This window comes from Phyllobates terribilis, unplaced genomic scaffold, assembly GCF_046119375.1.
Source record: "Phyllobates terribilis strain yellow unplaced genomic scaffold, ASM4611937v1 Scaffold_9__5_contigs__length_417890890, whole genome shotgun sequence".
Taxonomy (NCBI): domain Eukaryota; kingdom Metazoa; phylum Chordata; class Amphibia; order Anura; family Dendrobatidae; genus Phyllobates; species Phyllobates terribilis.
The window spans coordinates 231,673,893-231,693,495 of NW_027362769.1; the positions used below are offsets into that span (position 1 = coordinate 231,673,893).

General features: G+C 46.6%; 1 protein-coding gene across 3 annotated transcripts in view; it reads left to right on the forward strand.

The window, feature by feature from the left end:
* Positions 1–16,656, forward strand: part of TVP23A (trans-golgi network vesicle protein 23 homolog A) — a 32,466-nt gene extending 15,810 nt beyond the window's left edge. Inside the window, exons 5-7 of one of the 3 annotated variants that reach the window (XM_073647738.1) lie at positions 12,914–13,039; positions 15,447–15,575; positions 16,489–16,656. In XM_073647738.1, coding sequence (XP_073503839.1) covers positions 12,914–13,039; positions 15,447–15,575; positions 16,489–16,497 — 264 coding nt within the window. In that variant the 3' untranslated portion in view covers positions 16,498–16,656. Of the gene's footprint in view, positions 1–12,913; positions 13,040–15,446 lie in introns of those variants that run through there. The other 2 variants (XM_073647737.1, XR_012250735.1) reach the window with 2 other exon arrangements.
* Positions 16,657–19,603: the final 2,947 nt, after the last annotated feature.

Sequence of the window (19,603 nt, forward strand, 5' to 3'; positions counted from 1 at the left end):
AGTCCTAGCCCAGAAGTTCAGACCCGTGCATATTACACAGTACACCACCTGAGGGCGCTATACATGCTGAGTCCTAGCCCTGAAGTTCAGACCCGTGCATATTACACTGTACGCCACCTGAGGGCGCTACACATGCTGAGTCCTAGCCCAGAAGTTCAGACCTGTGGATATTACACTGTACACCACCTGAGGGCGCTATACATGCTGAGTCCTAGCCCAGAAGTTCAGACCTGTGGATATTACACTTTAAACCACCTGAGGGCGCTACACATGCTGAGAGTCCTAGCCCAGAAGTTCAGACCCGTGCATATTACACAGTACACCACCTGAGGGGGCTATACATGCCGAGAGTCCTAGCCCAGAAGTTCAGACCTGTGGATATTACACTGTACACCACCTGAGGGCGCTATACATGCTGAGAGTCCTAGCCCATAAGTTCAGACCTGTGGATATTACACTGTACACCACCTGAGGGCGCTATACATGCTGAGTCCTAGCCCAGAAGTTCAGACCTGTGGATATTACACAGTACACCACTTGAGGGCGCTACACATGCTGAGTCCTAGCCCAGAAGTTCAGAACTGTGGATATTACACTGTAAACCACCTGAGGGCGCTATACATGCTGAGTCCTAGCCCAGAAGTTCAGACCTGTGGATATTACACAGTACACCACTTGAGGGCGCTATACATGCTGAGTCCTAGCCCAGAAGTTCAGACCCGTGCATATTACACTGTACACCACTTGAGGGCGCTATACATGCTGAGTCCTAGCCCAGAAGTTCAGACCTGTGCATATTACACTGTAAACCACTTGAGGGCGCTACACATGCTGAGTCCTAGCCCAGAAGTTCAGATCCGTGCATATTACACAGTACACCACCTGAGGGCGCTATACATGCTGAGTCCTAGCCCAGAAGTTCAGACCTGTGGATATTACACAGTACACCACCTGAGGGCGCTATACATGCTGAGAGTCCTAGCCCAGAAGTTGAGACCTGTGGATATTACACAGTACACCACCTGAGGGCGCTATACATGCTGAGTCGTAGCCCAGAAGTTCAGACCTGTGGATATTACACTGTACACCACTTGAGGGCGCTATACATGCTGAGTCCTAGCCCAGAAGTTCAGACCTGTGGATATTACACTGTAAACCACCTGAGGGCGCTATACATGCTGAGTCCTAGCCCAGAATTTCAGACCCGTGCATATTACACAGTACACCACTTGAGGGCGCTATACATGCTGAGTCCTAGCCCAGAAGTTCAGACCTGTGGATATTACACTGTACACCACTTGAGGGCGCTATACATGCTGAGTCCTAGCCCAGAAGTTCAGACCTGTGGATATTACACTGTAAACCACCTGAGGGCGCTATACATGCTGAGTCCTAGCCCAGAAGTTCAGACCTGTGGATATTACACTGTAAACCACCTGAGGGCGCTATACATGCTGAGTCCTAGCCCAGAAGTTCAGACCTGTGGATATTACACTGTACACCACTTGAGGGCGCTATACATGCTGAGTAGAGATGAGCGGTGTTCGACTAGAACTGTTCGCCAATCTCAAATTCGAGCTGTTTTGGGCGGTGTTCGAGTTGTTCGACGAACCCGAACGATTTGCAAAAAATTCGGCTGTTCGAGGTTATGTTCGATAACTGTTCGTGCACCAAAAGCGTGTCCTGCATGTCTGGCGCTATTTAGAGCACCAATCATGCAGGGATTGTCTGCCACTCACTGTAATGCCACAGCCATGGTGGTTGTGGCATTACAGTGATTGCCCAAATCGATGGGAACAGTGCTCACAGTGAAACATGAAAAGCCGGCAATTCAGCAGCGGCATACACCGGTACCCGACAATTTAGAACCGAAAGAATAGAGCTTCACACATAGATTAGATAGATAGAAACATGTCAGTCACACATATAAGAAGCACAGTGACAGTGTTGCTTACTGTACTTGTCATTTACTGCAAAGGATTTATTAAAAAAAATAATAGTGTTTTCATGCACTGTCTCTTCAAAAAAGCCGGCCGGCAATTCAGCATCTGTACCCGACAATTTATAACAGAAAGAATAGAGCTTCACACATAGATTAGATAGATAGAAACATGTCAGTCACATATATATGAAGTACAGTGACAGTGTTGCTTACTGTACTTGTCATTTACTGCAAAGGATTTATTAAAAAAAATAATTGTGTTTTCATGCACCGTCTCTTTAAAAAAGCCGGCCGGCAATTCAGCATCTGTACCCGACAATTTATAACAGACAGAATAGAGCTTCACACATAGATTAGATAGATAGAAACATGTCAGTCACATATATAATAAGTACAGTGACAGTGTTGGTTACTGTGCTTGTCATTTACTATTAAAATAAAGGATTTATTATTAAAAAAAATTGGCGTGGGGTTCCCCGTAATTTTAGTCTCTAGCGGAGGTTAAGCAGACGGCTGGGGCAGATGTTTGAAGCCTGGGAAGGGGGTAATACCCACGGAGCTTCCCAGGCTACTAATATCAGCCCCCAGCTGAATACCTAGCCTTTACTAGCTATTAAAATGGAGGACCCCCCCAAAAAAAATGACGTGGGGTCCCCCCTAATTTAATAGCTAGCAAAGGCTAGGCAGACAGCTGGGGGCTGATATTAATAGCCCAGGAAGGGAGCCATGAATATTGGCCCCCTCCCAGGCTAGAAACACCAGCCGTCAGCCGCCCCAGAAATGGCGCATCCATAGGATGCGCCAATTCTGGCACTTAGCCTCGCTCTTCCACGCTGCCCTGGTGCGGTGGCAGGGGGTAATAGGGTTGGGGTTGATGTCAGCTTATAATGCCAGCTGACATCAAGCCCAGGTTAGTAATGGAGAGGCGTCTATAAGACACCCCCATTACTAACCCCATAGTCAAAGTTAAAAAAACCACAAACACCCAGAATAAAGTCCTTTAATTGAAATAAAGACACAATTCTTTATTGTTCTAAATTAAACCATACTTACCATCACGCCCATTTCAGCTGAAGCCAACGATCTCCTGCAATAAAAGAAAAATAATAAAGCAACCTCATCCTTACCTTTCCATGGTTCCCACGACAGCTTCAGCTCTGCTACATCGAGATGACAGGCTGGACCGCAGCAGAACGCTGCCATCCAGCCTGTCATCCCGCGGACACTGAGAAGCGCAGGCTTGCTTGCGCTCTGCAGTGTCTGGCTGTGACGGCATAAAGATGAGACGAGTTCATGTCCAATGAACTCGGCGCACCTCATGCACGTCACTGACAGCGTGGGAGAATTCTCCTGCACTCAGCACTTCAGCGTGAGAATTCTCCCACGCTGTCAGTGACGTGCATGAGGTCAGCTGAGTTCATTGGACATGAATGAGCTCACCTCATGCACGTCACTGACAGCGTGGGAGAATTCTCACGCTGTAGCGCTGAGTGCAGGAGAATTTTCCCACGCTGTCAGTGACGTGCATGAGGTGAGCTGAGATCATTGGACATGAATGAGCTCACCTCATGCACGTCACTGACAGCGTGGGAAAATTCTCCTGCACTCAGCGCTTCAGCGTGAGAATTTTCCCACGCTGTCAGTGACGTGCATGAGGTGAGCTCATTCATGTCCAATGAACTCAGCTGACCTCATGTACGTCACTGACAGCGTGGGAGAATTTTCACGCTGAAGTGCTGAGTGCAGGAGAATTCTCCCACGCTGTCAGTGACGTGCATGAGGTGCGCCGAGTTCATTGGACATGAGCTTGTCTCATCTTTATGCCGTCACAGCGAGACACTGAGGAGCGCAAGCATGCCTGCGCTTCTCAGTGTCTGCGGGATGACAGGCTGGATGGCAGCGTTCTGCTGCGGTCCAGCCTGTCATCTCGATGTTGCAGAGCTGAAGCTGTCGTGGGAACCATGGAAAGGTAAGGATGATGTTGCTTTATTATTTTACTTTTATTGCAGAAGACATTGGCTTCAGCTGGAATGGGTGTGACGGTAAGTATGGTTTAATTTAGAACAATAAAGAATTGTGTGTTTATTTCAATTAAAGGACTTTATTCTGGGTGTTTGTGTTTTTTTAAATACTTTACTAGAAATTCATGGTGGTCATGTCTAATATTGGCGTGATCCCATGAATTTAGGGCTTAGGGCCAGCTGATAATGCCAAGCTGACCTTAACCCCTTTATTACCCAGTGAGCCACCGCACCAGGGCCCTGTATGAGTTGGGTACAGCGCCAGAAGATGGCGCTTCTATGAACGCGCCATTTTCTGGGGCGGCTGCGGACTGCAATTTGCAGCGGGTGGGGCCCAGAAAGCTTGGGCCTCCCTGCGCTGCGGATTCCAGCCCCCAGCTGCCTTGTTGTACCTGGCTGGACACAAAAATAGGGCGAAGCCCCACGTATTTTTTTTTTTAATTATTTCATGAAATTCATGGAATAATTAAGAAAAAAAGGGCTTCCCTATATTGTTGTGTCCGGCTAGGTACAAATAGGCAGCTGGTGGTTGGGGGCAGCCCGTTCCTGCCTGCTGTACCTGACTGGACACAAATATAGTGCGAAGCCCCACGTCAATTTTTTTTAAATTATTTCAGGAAATTCATGAAATAATGAAAAAAAAATTGACGTGGGGCTTCGCACTATATTTGTGTCCAGTCAGGTACAGCAGGCAGGAACGGGCTGCCCCCAACCACCAGCTGCCTATTTGTACCTGGCCGGACACAACAATATAGGGAAGCCCTTTTTTAAAAAAATTATTTCATGAAATAATTTAAAAAAAATTGACGTGGGGCTTCGCACTATATTTGTGTCCAGCCAGGTACAACTAGGCAGCTGGGGGCTGGAATCCGCAGCGCAGGGAGGCCCAAGCTTTCTGGGCCCCACCCGCTGCAAATTGCAGTCCGCAGCCGCCCCGGAAAATGGCGCGTTCATAGAAGCGCCATCTTCTGGCGCTGTACCCAACTCATCCAGGGCCCTGGTGCGGTGGCTCACTGGGTAATAAAGGGGTTAAGGCCAGCTTGGCATTATCAGCTGGCCCTAAGCCCGAAATTCATGGGGTCACGCCAATATTAGACATGACCACCATGAATTTCTAGTAAAGTATTTAAAAAAAACACAACACCCAGAAAAAAGTCCTTTAATTGAAATAAAGACACAATTCTTTATTGTTCTAAATTAAACCATACTTACCGCCACGCCCATTCCAGCTGAAGCCAATGATCTCCTGCAATAAAAGTAAAATAATAAAGCAACATCATCCTTACCTTTCCATGGTTCCCACGACAGCTTCAGCTCTGCTACATCGAGATGACAGGCTGGACCGCAGCAGAACGCTGCCATCCAGCCTGTCATCCCGCAGACACTGAGAAGCGCAGGCTTGCTTGCGCTACTCAGTGTCTGGCTGTGACAGCATCCAGATGAGCCGAGGTCATGTCCAATGAACTCGGCTCACCTCATGCACGTCACTGACAGCGTGGGAAAATTCTCACGCTGAAGCGCTGAGTGCAGGAGAATTTTCCCACGCTGTCAGTGACGTACATGAGGTGAGCCGAGTTCATTGTCGGCTCATCTGGATGCCGTCACAGTCAGACACTGAGGAGCGCAAGCATGCCTGCGCTTCTCAGTGTCTGCGGGATGACAGGCTGGATGGCAGGGTTCTGCTGCGGTCCAGCCTGTCATCTCGATGTAGCAGAGCTGAAGCTGTCCTGGGAACCATGGAAAGGTAAGGATGAGGTTGCTTTATTATTTTTCTTTTATTGCAGGAGATCGTTGGCTTCAGCTGGAATGGGCGTGATGGTAAGTATGGTTTAATTTAGAACAATAAAGAATTGTGTCTTTATTTCAATTAAAGGACTTTATTCTGGGTGTTTGTGTTTTTTTTTTAACTTTGACTATGGGGTTAGTAATGGGGGTGTCTTATAGACGCCTCTCCATTACTAACCTGGGCTTGATGTCAGCTGGCATTATAAGCTGACATCAACCCCAACCCTATTACCCCCTGCCACCGCACCAGGGCAGCGTGGAAGAGCGAGGCTAAGTGCCAGAATTGGCGCATCCTATGGATGCGCCATTTCTGGGGCGGCTGACGGCTGGTGTTTCTAGCCTGGGAGGGGGCCAATATTCATGGCTCCCTTCCTGGGCTATTAATATCAGCCCCCAGCTGTCTGCCTAGCCTTTGCTAGCTATTAAATTAGGGGGGACCCCACGTCATTTTTTTTGGGGGGGGTCCTCCATTTTAATAGCTAGTAAAGGCTAGGTATTCAGCTGGGGGCTGATATTAGTAGCCTGGGAAGCTCCGTGGGTATTACCCCCTTCCCAGGCTTCAAACATCTGCCCCAGCTGTCTGCTTAACCTCCGCTAGAGACTAAAATTACGGGGAACCCCACGCCAATTTTTTTTAATAATAAATCCTTTATTTTAATACTAAATGACAAGTATAGTAACCAACACTGTCACTGTACTTATTATATATGTGACTGACATGTTTCTATCTATCTAATCTATGTGTGAAGCTCTATTCTGTCTGTTATAAATTGTCGGGTACAGATGCTGAATTGCCGGCCGGCTTTTTTAAAGAGACGGTGCATGAAAACACTATTATTTTTTTTAATAAATCCTTTGCAGTAAATGACAAGTACAGTAAGCAACACTGTCACTGTACTTCATATATATGTGACTGACATGTTTCTATCTATCTAATCTATGTGTGAAGCTCTATTCTGTCTGTTATAAATTGTCGGGTACGCTGCTGAATTGCCGGCCGGCTTTTTTAAAGAGACGGTGCACGAAAACACTATTATATTTTTTAATAAGGCTATGTGCCCACGTTGCATTTATGAAGCAGAAAATTTCTGCTGCATAAATGCAAGTCCTCTCCCGGAAAAACGCATGCGGAATTCCGCACGCGTTTATCGCGCTTTTTTCGCGCGTTTATCACGCGTTTTCCACATGCGGAATTGCCTTGCGTTTTTTATGCATTGAACAAAGGCAATTCTGCTTGCGGAAACGCAAAATTAAATGACATGCTGCGGATTTTTGAACGCAGCATAAACGCTGCGGAAAAATCCGCAGCATGTGCATAGAACTTGCGGAATCCCATTGGGGACCATGGGGTGCGTGTTACCAAGCGTTTTTCAAGCGTTTACGCTGCGGAAATTCCGCATCAAAAACGCTTGAAAAATGCTACGTGGGCACACAGCCTTAATCCTTTACACTAAATGACAAGTACAGTAAGCAACACTGTCACTGTACTTCATATATATGTGACTGACATGTTTCTATCTATCTAATCTATGTGTGATGCTCTATTCCTTCATGTCTAAATTGTCGGGTACCGGTGTATGCCGCTGCTGAATTGCCGGCCGGCTTTTTTAAAGAAAGCGTCTTCTGAGCAGTTTGTCAGCTTTTGGACACCTTTGAAGGTGTTTTCTATGTGTTCCTATGTGTTTTTGTTTGCCTGCCATTGGTTTTAACGGTGTTCGACGGTGTTCTAAGGTGTTCGACGAACAGTTCCTCGAACATCCCGGTGTTCGACGAACCGAACCGAACCCGAACACTACGGGGGTGGCTCAACACTAATGCTGAGTCCTAGCCCAGAAGTTCAGACCTGTGGATATTACACTGTACACCACCTGAGGGCGCTATACATGCTGAGTCCTAGCCCAGAAGTTCAGACCCGTGCATATTACACTGTACACCACCTGAGGGCGCTACACATGCTGAGTCCTAGCCCAGAAGTTCAGACCTGTGGATATTACACTGTACACCACCTGAGGGCGCTATACATGCTGAGTCCTAGCCCAGAAGTTCAGACCTGTGGATATTATACTGTACACCACCTGAGGGCGCTATACATGCTGAGTCCTAGCCCAGAAGTTCAGACCTGTGGATATTACACTGTAAACCACCTGAGGGCGCTACACATGCTGAGAGTCCTAGCCCAGAAATTCAGACCCGTGCATATTACACAGTACACCACCTGAGGGGGCTATACATGCCGAGAGTCCTAGCCCAGAAGTTCAGACCTGTGGATATTACACTGTACACCACCTGAGGGCGCTATACATGCTGAGTCCTAGCCCAGAAGTTCAGACCTGTGGATATTATACTGTACACCACCTGAGGGCGCTATACATGCTGAGTCCTAGCCCAGAAGTTCAGACCTGTGGATATTATACTGTACACCACCTGAGGGCGCTATACATGCTGAGTCCTAGCCCAGAAGTTCAGACCTGTGGATATTACACTGTAAACCACCTGAGGGCGCTACACATGCTGAGTCCTAGCCCAGAAGTTCAGACCTGTGGATATTACACAGTACACCACCTGAGGGCGCTATACATGCTGAGAGTCCTAGCCCAGAAGTTCAGACCTGTGGATATTACACAGTACACCACCTGAGGGCGCTATACATGCTGAGAGTCCTAGCCCAGAAGTTCAGACCTGTGGATATTACACTGTACACCACCTGAGGGCGCTATACATGCTGAGTCCTAGCCCAGAAGTTCAGACCTGTGGATATTACACAGTACACCACTTGAGGGCGCTACACATGCTGAGTCCTAGCCCAGAAGTTCAGAACTGTGGATATTACACTGTAAACCACCTGAGGGCGCTATACATGCTGAGTCCTAGCCCAGAAGTTCAGACCTGTGGATATTACACAGTACACCACTTGAGGGCGCTATACATGCTGAGTCCTAGCCCAGAAGTTCAGACCTGTGCATATTACACTGTACACCACTTGAGGGCGCTATACATGCTGAGTCCTAGCCCAGAAGTTCAGACCCGTGCATATTACACTGTACACCACTTGAGGGCGCTATACATGCTGAGTCCTAGCCCAGAAGTTCAGACCTGTGCATATTACACTGTAAACCACTTGAGGGCGCTATACATGCTGAGTCCTAGCCCAGAAGTTCAGACCCGTGCATATTACACAGTACACCACCTGAGGGCGCTATACATGCTGAGTCCTAGCCCAGAAGTTCAGACCTGTGGATATTACACAGTACACCACCTGAGGGCGCTATACATGCTGAGAGTCCTAGCCCAGAAGTTCAGACCTGTGGATATTACACTGTAAACCACTTGAGGGCGCTACACATGCTGAGTCCTAGCCCAGAAGTTCAGACCTGTGGATATTACACTGTACACCACCTGAGGGCGCTATACATGCTGAGAGTCCTAGCCCAGAAGTTCAGACCTGTGCATATTACACAGTACACCACCTGAGGGCGCTACACATGCCGAGAGCCCTAGCCCAGAAGTTCAGACCTGTGGATATTACACTGTACACCACTTGAGGGCGCTACACATGCTGAGTCCTAGCCCAGAAGTTCAGACCTGTGGATATTACACTGTAAACCACTTGAGGGCGCTATACATGCCGAGAGTCCTAGCCCAGAAGTTCAGACCCGTGCATATTACACTGCACACCACCTGAGGGCGCTACACATGCTGAGTCCTAGCCCAGAAGTTCAGACCTGTGGATATTACACTGTACACCACCTGAGGGCGCTATACATGCCGAGAGTCCTAGCCCAGAAGTTCAGACCTGTGCATATTAAACTGTAAACCACCTGAGGGCGCTACACATGCGGAGTCCTTGCCCAGAAGTTCAGACCTGTGGATATTACACAGTACACCACCTGAGGGCGCTATACATGCTGAGAGTCCTAGCCCAGAAGTTCAGACCTGTGGATATTACACTGTACACCACCTGAGGGCGCTATACATGCTGAGTCCTAGCCCAGAAGTTCAGACCTGTGGATATTACACAGTACACCACTTGAGGGCGCTATACATGCCGAGAGCCCTAGCCCAGAAGTTCAGACCCGTGCATATTACACAGTACACCACCTGAGGGGGCTATACATGGTGAGAGTCCTAGCCCAGAAGTTCAGACCTGTGGATATTACACTGTAAACCACCTGAGGGCGCTATACATGCTGAGTCCTAGCCCAGAAGTTCAGACCTGTGGATATTACACAGTACACCACCTGAGGGCGCTATTCATGCTGAGAGTCCTAGCCCAGAAGTTCAGACCTGTGGATATTACACAGTACACCACCTGAGGGCGCTATACATGCTGAGTCCTAGCCCAGAAGTTCAGACCTGTGGATATTACACTGTACACCACTTGAGGGCGCTATACATGCTGAGTCCTAGCCCAGAAGTTCAGACCTGTGGATATTACACTGTAAACCACCTGAGGGCGCTATACATGCTGAGAGCCCTAGCCCAGAAGTTCAGACCTGTGGATACTACACTGTAAACCACCTGAGGGCGCTATACATGCTGAGAGTCCTAGCCCAGAAGTTCAGACCTGTGGATATTACACTGTAAACCACTTGAGGGCGCTACACATGCTGAGTCCTAGCCCAGAAGTTCAGACCTGTGGATATTACACTGTACACCACCTGAGGGCGCTATACATGCTGAGAGTCCTAGCCCAGAAGTTCAGACCCGTGCATATTACACAGTACACCACCTGAGGGCGCTACACATGCCGAGAGCCCTAGCCCAGAAGTTCAGACCTGTGGATATTACACTGTACACCACTTGAGGGCGCTACACATGCTGAGTCCTAGCCCAGAAGTTCAGACCTGTGGATATTACACTGTAAACCACTTGAGGGCGCTATACATGCCGAGAGTCCTAGCCCAGAAGTTCAGACCCGTGCATATTACACTGTACACCACCTGAGGGCGCTACACATGCTGAGTCCTAGCCCAGAAGTTCAGACCTGTGGATATTACACTGTACACCACCTGAGGGCGCTATACATGCCGAGAGTCCTAGCCCAGAAGTTCAGACCTGTGCATATTAAACTGTAAACCACCTGAGGGCGCTACACATGCTGAGTCCTTGCCCAGAAGTTCAGACCTGTGGATATTACACAGTACACCACCTGAGGGGGCTATACATGCCGAGAGCCCTAGCCCAGAAGTTCAGACCTGTGCATATTACACAGTACACCACCTGAGGGGGCTATACATGCCGAGAGTCCTAGCCCAGAAGTTCAGACCCGTGCATATTACACTGTACACCACCTGAGGGCGCTACACATGCTGAGTCCTAGCCCAGAAGTTCAGACCTGTGCATATTACACTGTACACCACCTGAGGGCGCTATACATGCTGAGAGTCCTAGCCCAGAAGTTCAGACCTGTGGATATTACACAGTACACCACCTGAGGGCGCTATACATGCCGAGAGCCCTAGCCCAGAAGTTCAGACCTGTGCATATTACACAGTACACCACTTGAGGGCGCTATACATGCTGAGAGCCCTAGCCCAGAAGTTCAGACCTGTGCATATTACACAGTACACCACTTGAGGGCGCTATACATGCTGAGAGCCCTAGCCCAGAAGTTCAGACCTGTGCATATTACACAGTACACCACTTGAGGGCGCTATACATGCTGAGAGCCCTAGCCCAGAAGTTCAGACCTGTGCATATTACACAGTACACCACTTGAGGGCGCTATACATGCTGAGAGCCCTAGCCCAGAAGTTCAGACCTGTGCATATTACACAGTACACCACTTGAGGGCGCTATACATGCTGAGAGCCCTAGCCCAGAAGTTCAGACCTGTGCATATTACACAGTACACCACTTGAGGGCGCTATACATGCTGAGAGCCCTAGCCCAGAAGTTCAGACCTGTGCATATTACACAGTACACCACTTGAGGGCGCTATACATGCTGAGAGCCCTAGCCCAGAAGTTCAGACCTGTGCATATTACACAGTACACCACTTGAGGGCGCTATACATGCTGAGAGCCCTAGCCCAGAAGTTCAGACCTGTGCATATTACACAGTACACCACTTGAGGGCGCTATACATGCTGAGAGCCCTAGCCCAGAAGTTCAGACCTGTGCATATTACACAGTACACCACTTGAGGGCGCTATACATGCTGAGAGCCCTAGCCCAGAAGTTCAGACCTGTGCATATTACACAGTACACCACTTGAGGGCGCTATACATGCTGAGAGCCCTAGCCCAGAAGTTCAGACCTGTGCATATTACACAGTACACCACTTGAGGGCGCTATACATGCTGAGAGCCCTAGCCCAGAAGTTCAGACCTGTGCATATTACACAGTACACCACTTGAGGGCGCTATACATGCTGAGAGCCCTAGCCCAGAAGTTCAGACCTGTGCATATTACACAGTACACCACTTGAGGGCGCTATACATGCTGAGAGCCCTAGCCCAGAAGTTCAGTCCTGTAGATCAGGGTTCCCCAACTCCAGTCCTCAAGGCCCACCAACAGGTCATGTTTTCAGGATTTCCTTAGTATTGCACAGGTGATGTAACTATTGCCTGTGCTGATGATGGAATTATCACCTGTGCAATACTAAGGAAATCCTGAAAACATGACCTGTTGGTGGGCCTTGAGGACTGGAGTTGGGGAACCCTGCTGTAGATATGCCAGCATAAATGCAACGATCCCTTCCCCAGAAGTTCAGCTTTGTGGCTATGACACTGTATACCACCTGAGGGCGCTGTACATGCTTTTAGCGCTAGCTCAAAAGTTCAGACCTGAGAACATCTGCAAGGAGTTTGTATGTTCTCCCTGTGTTTGTGTGGGTTTATTCCCACCCTCCAAAGACATACAGATAGGGAATTTAGATTGTGAGCCCCAATGGGGACAGTGATGATGGATGCTGTACAGTGCTGTGGAATTAATAGCACTATATAAGTGAGTAAAATAAGTATATGCCATAAATGTTTGATATTTTCAGATTTTACCTAACTCCCATGTTCAGAACAGAGACCCCTGATCCCATTTGAACATCATCACAGGTTCCAGCTATCAGACTTTTCTGGCCTATCTTTTGGGGGTGTGGGGGTAAGGCCCAGTGATCATGTACAGTTCACACTGTAGTTGTTTGGCTGACACATTTCTCTCCTTTTCAGGTTCCAGCCAATTCCATATCCACAGAAGTTGAAGCTCGGATCTTCTGGTTGGGGTTGATTATTTGCCCCATGATCTGGACTGTGTTCTTCTTCAGCACATTATTCTCTCTGAAGTTAAAATGGCTGGTATGTTCTCCAGGAAGATTAACAACATGGATCACCTTGTACCAAACCTTTCATCATTAGGTCACCTTGTCCTTATGCACAGGCTCATAACTTCTTTTCACCCTGAAATCTTTAAAACAAAAAAAAAAAGAAGCTGAAGTGGTGCCACTAATATAACTTTCTTGACTGTAGTATTATACTTACCAGCCGCCGTCTTCAGCTTTTCCCGACGCCGCCATCTTGTGACCGCAGTGTAAGTCTTTGAGAGCCTCGTTCTGCCTCCCATAGACTTACATTGAGTTGTGACTTCTGGATCGCCCAGCAAACACTGGAGCGATCCGACAGGTCACAACCTGCAGAAGACGACCAGAGCGGTGCCGATAACGGATGAAGATGGCGGCTGGTGAGTACAAGACTAGAGGCAGGGAGCGTACATTAGTAGCACCACTCTAGCGGTGAAATTAAAATAAACTCTGGAGTGGTGCTTTAAGATTCCTTATAGTATGGGCTCATTCTTTTGGTTGCCTTAGAAGAGACCCAAACATGATAATGTTTATTCTGGCAGCAGATAGACCTTTTATGACCACTTTATTACAGATTTAGCTGCATGCGTCAAAACGCTGTTTTCCTTCATAGAATCGTGAAGAACATCAGTTGGAAGTATACTCTATAATATACTCTAAAGCTGCTCAAGGGCATAATATACAGCTCCCGGAGTTTGATTTTACCCAACACCATATGAAAATCATACATGAGCGATCATGTCCGCGGTAACTCCATGTGTATGCCCAATCATACAATCACTGCACAAGCCACGCTGCACTTTCACATTTATTTTATCCACTGTCTCACCAATCGGCCAGTTACGTTTGCCATGTCGATGTTTGGATCAATCCAGACTGCTATTTATGGCTGTATTTGTCCTATACTAAATTCCTATGTATATGGTTGTTGCTGACGAAATGTGTGTATTGGAAAGTCAGTTACATTTACCTAAATGGGTTTATTTTTGTGGCAAGTACATGAACTTTTGCAAACCCCATTTGGTGGGATATGAGTGTCCAAAACTTTGGCAACAAATCAGCTATTGACTATACCTGGATGAGCGTTTTCACAGGTAACAGGTTATGTGCAGAAATATCTGTAACTCAAATCCGTCCCATATCATATCTAAATGAGGTTTGCAAAAATCTATGAACCCTTTCAGATTGAATGATCACTGATGTTACTAATCAACTAATTGAGAACATGTCATACCTACAAGAAACGTGTTGTAAACATAGACACAGCTAGTTGGGTAAAGAATTGTTACTTATAGAAAACTTTCATATAGTGTGTATTTATTGTAAAATATTTGATATGGGCCAGTCTCACAATATATTTTCTTCCTCGCTCAGCACTTCCAGTGAGGGCTTCCATCTGAATAGCCATAGAATGGTTCTTGAGAATCAGTGTTGGTCCCAGCAGTTTCACCCCCAGCAATCCCACGGAGAGGGGCTAATTTCCAAACTTAAAGGGAATCTGTCAGCAGGTTTTTGCTACCTCATCTGAGAGCAGCCTTCTGTAGGCAAAGAGAAGCTGAATCCAATGATGTATCACTTAGATTACTGGGTGCAGCCATTCTCACACAATCAGAGCTTTTAGATTAAGCAATGAAGCAGAGCTGAGAAAGCTAACCCCGCCCACACCAGACTCTGTATCTACAATGTCCATAAACAATGAGCTGCCTATCACAGGAGGGGGCGTGTCAGACTAGCATGCATGATAAGCTCCTGGTGATAAAACAATCACAGCAAGCAAACAAAACCATAGAGCTTGATCAGAGGGGCATCACAGAAATCTGTTTAACCCCTACCTCATGCGGTCTTCAGACTGCATAGCAAAAACCTGCTGACATATTCCCTTTAAGAATATTGCAAAGTGACCATTGATTGTACTGATGGAAATGCCTTCAAAAAACATGGAAGGAAGATATAAGAGCCAATCATCTACTGTCTGTTTTGAATGCAGGCTCACTTGTAGAGGCAGAATATATAAATATATATTATATAAATGATATTAGTTTAGTTAGATCACTGACCGAGCATATATTAGGGAAAAGTTTTTAAGCATTTGCCACGAGACCGATACAATGTGACAGTGTGCAGACCTTAAACTCACGAGAACCACCTTCCTTCCTCTTTCTGTGAAAGGAGAAATGTTCAACATCATGAGATTTTTATTTTTAAATAAATTACTGGAAATTTTCAGTGCTTCACTAATCAAGAGAGCCTAGTCTTTCCCCGAGGGATAATGTCATACATCCTGATCTTTGCACCATAAGGTCTTAGATCCAGACATGGTAAAATGACCGTACTCACAAAGAAAGAAAAGAATTAAAAAACAAAAGGCTGCTAATTATTAACGGTCATTTCTTCCATCCACGCAGGCCTTAGTGATTGCTGGCATTTCCCTCCAATCGGCAAATCTTTATGGTTATATTCACTGTAAAAATGGAGGCCAGCAAAACGTGGGAAAGACAGCCTCTCGCTTTCTGTCCCAGCAGCTCTTCCAACGGGTGAGTTATGTCATAGTGCCGCCCCATCTGATATCACTGTGGGGGGACGATGGAGAGTAAATGTACAATGAGGGTTATGCCATGTTTTTTGATGGAAAAAGACATGTGGTCATGTGTTGTAAGTAAATAGGGAAATATAAACCCCAAAATGGCCAGCCTCGAAAAGGCCTTCATGGCTGACCATTATTTTAGCTGCTCCGTATTTTAGCAGGCATCTATAAGGGCCCGGCTGTTGGAAAGACCTCTCTATAGTGATCAAATGATCGTCCGATCCAATGCATAATCAATACGTCTGTTCATTACATAGCACTCATTGGAGCTTACATAGATGGCCAAAGGGCAGACAGAAGACGTGATCAATGGCAGTCTGTAGCTGATTTATCGCTTCTGCAATCAGCAGAACCCCAAGGACAGACTCAGAACCCAAAAGGGTTTGGGTGCTTTCACATTGCGTTCTGGCACCAGTTCAGTGGCCCCGTCAAGGCTTACGTCTAAATCCCCCAAAACCGGAATTCAGGCGTACATGCTGACGGGTCCATAGACTATAATGGAACCGGCAGAGCGAACGTGTGCTCTGCCGTACATCATTTTAAGGCATATACACCTACTGGGGGCAGACACCCAGACGAAGTAGACTGCATTTGGGCATCAGTCTCCAGGTGGCGTAGACACCCAAAAATGATGCACACCACAGCGCACCTTCACTATCGGCACCATTACAGTCTATGGCCCTGTCGGTGCATACGTCAGAATCCCGTTTTGTGGGGGGTTCAGACATAAGCCTCAAAGTGAGCCACTGAATGCAATGTGAAAGCACACTAAGAACAGCCTCACTCCACTAACTGTCCACAATGTACTCGTATTATCCACAAGGTAACCCTTTACTGTGACCATTTGCTTATTTATCTTTCAGACTTTGTGAATTGAAGGAGACGGCACCTTTACAAATCAGATCTCGCTTTGTCATCAAGAGGACATGTAACAATATGTCGTGAACCGGTATAAATCTTAGTGCCTTATAATGGTCACTCATAATTTATTTCTTTTTATTTGCACATATATTAAAGTTTCTTTTCTTTAAGACTAGCAGTTGCATCATTTTGTTAAGTACAGGGCTGAAAGAATAACCGTTGTATTAAATCGTTTTTTTTCTCCATAAATCAATAGCATGCGTGAAAAATAAAATACTTTGTAACATACACATGTGGTCAAAATTGTTGGTACTCCTCGTTTAATGAAAGAAAAACCCACAATGGTCACAGAAATAACTTGAATCTGACAAAAGTAATAAATTAAAACTCTATGAAAATGAACAAATGAAAGTCAGTCATTGCTTTTCTACCCTGCTTCCACAGAATTTAAAAAAAAGTTAGGCCTGGACAGAAATGATGGTACCCCTGAAAATAATGTGACGAAAGGGACATGTTAACCGGTTCCCGACCGCCCACTGTACATGAACGTCAGCGCTGCCTAGGCTCTGTGCAGCGCCGACGTTTAAAAACGGTGGGTGGTCCCGCAGCGCTCAGGACCCCCAGGGTCCTGCTAGCGCTGCGGTACCGGTTCAGAGCGATATCTCTGACGTGGCATCATGGGGACCTGATAGGAACAGGTTAACATCATGGGGACCTGATCCAATCTTCCAGATGCCGCGATCCATAGCGATCGCAGCATTTAAAAGATAGTGACAGCCGGTGGTCGGCGATCGGGACCCCCCACATACCTTACCAGCGGCGGGGATCCCGGTGCTGTGACCTCTCACATCATCGAGACCTGAATGGCCAGCGAATCAGAGAGATCACCAGGGAAGTTTGTTTTAGCAACAAACTTTCCCGGGCGATCTGCCTGATAAATACATCGTTTTTCCTCCGATCTCAGTGAGAGAGCAGAGGAGAAACACTGTGACAAGAGCTGTCAGCCTTGCCACAGTAAAAGTGAAAAAAAAAAAAAAAAAAAAAAAAAAAATCAAAAAAGAAAGTAAGATTAAGGTTAGTCAGTCCTGTCCTGTCCTGTTGGTCCTGTCCTGTCGGTTCTGTCCGGTCCAGGCCAGTCCGGTCCGGTCCAGTCCAGTCAAAAAATATAAAAATAAAATGGCCCGTCAGACTTATACCGCAGAAGAGGTGTATGCCCTGCTATGTTCTGACACTGATGACAGTGCAATCTCAGATGGAGATATGGATTTTGAGGGCTTTAGTAGCGGCGACACTGAGAGCCCAGAAATGAGCAGTGATTCTGTTCCATCCTCAAGCCCAAGGACCAGTACAACAATAGGGGCAAATAGCGCTACTGGAGAAACGTCTCCAAATCAGGGAACACTGCCCAGTACAAGCGCTGTCCCTGCTACTAGTGAATTGGCGCACGCCAGTGTACAAAGGGCTTTGCCACGTGATATAGCATTTCCCAGATGGGAGGCTTCGGATTCGGCTGCTCCATTCAGCCCTGATTTCAACGCCACTCCTGGTATAAATGTGGAGGTGGAAGATTTTGGACCAATTCATTTTTTTAATTAGTTTTTTACAGACAGCTTGCTAGAGCATATTGTCGTGCAAACAAATTTATACGCGTCCCAATTCATAAGCCAGAATCCCCGATCTTACTATGCTAGGGAAAATTTATGGACACCAACTAATGTCCCGGAAATAAAATTTTTTTTAGGACTTACATTTGCCATGGGGCTTGTTAAAAAACCGAGCATTCGATCCTACTGGTCCAACCACCCTGTTCAAGCCACCCCTATGTTTTCAGTCGTTCTGCCTAGGACCCGTTATGAAATGCTCATGCGGTTTTGGCATTTTAACGACAATAGTCAATGCCTGCCCAGAAATGCCCCAGAACATGACAGGTTATATAAAATTAGACCCATCATTGAAAATTTGTCAGAAAAATTCTGAAGTCTCTACACCCCAACACAATATTTCTATAGATGAGTCCCTTGTAAAATTCAAAGGAAGACTGCACCTCAAGCAATTTATCCCATCTAAAAGGGCAAGGTTTGGAATAAAGCTCTATAAAATGTGCGAAAGTTCAACTGGATACACATCCGCTTTCCGCATATATGAGGGGAAAGAAAGCCAACTAAACCCACCAGGATGCCCTACTTATCTGGGGACATCTGGAAAAATTGTTTGGGAGCTGATAAGTCCATTTTTTCAAAAAGGCTACAATCTATATGTGGACAATTACACCACCAGCATACCCCTATTTAAAAGTCTGGTTGAACACCACATCGGAGCTTGTGGGACCATCCGTAAAAACCGTCAGGGGTTTCCACAACCATTGGTCAACCAAAAGTTTCAAAAGGGGCAGTCAGGGGCTGTACGCAACGGAGAGCTGCTTGCCCTGAAATAAAGGGATAAGAGGGATATTTTTGTCCTCCGCTCGATCCACAGAGATTCCACAAGGGCCACTGTAGAACCAGGATCCACCACTCCGAAGCAAAAACCTGTGTCAGTCATTGACTACAACAAACACATGGGGGGTGTGGACCTTGCAGACCAGGTTCTACAGCCATACCAGGTATCAAGAAAGTCCTATACCTGGTATAAAAAGTTGGTTATTTATTTGTTTCAGGTGGCCACATACAATTCTTTTGTGTTGTACAAAAAAGCAGGAAATTCAGATCTTTTTCTTGATTATCAAGAAAAGGTCATTGAAAATCTTGTCTTTCAAAGTGTTAGCCCCGCTCATCCATTAGAATCTGAGGATGTGAAAAGACTCACTGAGCGACATATTACTGCACTTATTCCAGCAACGGAAACAAGAAGGAACCCCCAGAAAAGATGTCGTGTATGTACTAAGAGAGGAATGAGGCGTGATACCCGCTACTATTGCCCACAATGCCCATCATTGCCAGCCTTATGCGTCACTGACTGCTTTAAAATCTTCCACACAGAACCACGTTTTTAAACTGTAAAAATGTATCCCAATTTGTCATCCAAACATTTGGTTCATTTAGTGAATGACACATTCGAGTAGAGCTCACTTAATTTCCAGGGGGGGTTCTCCAGAATCTAAACCTTCCATTGCGTGCT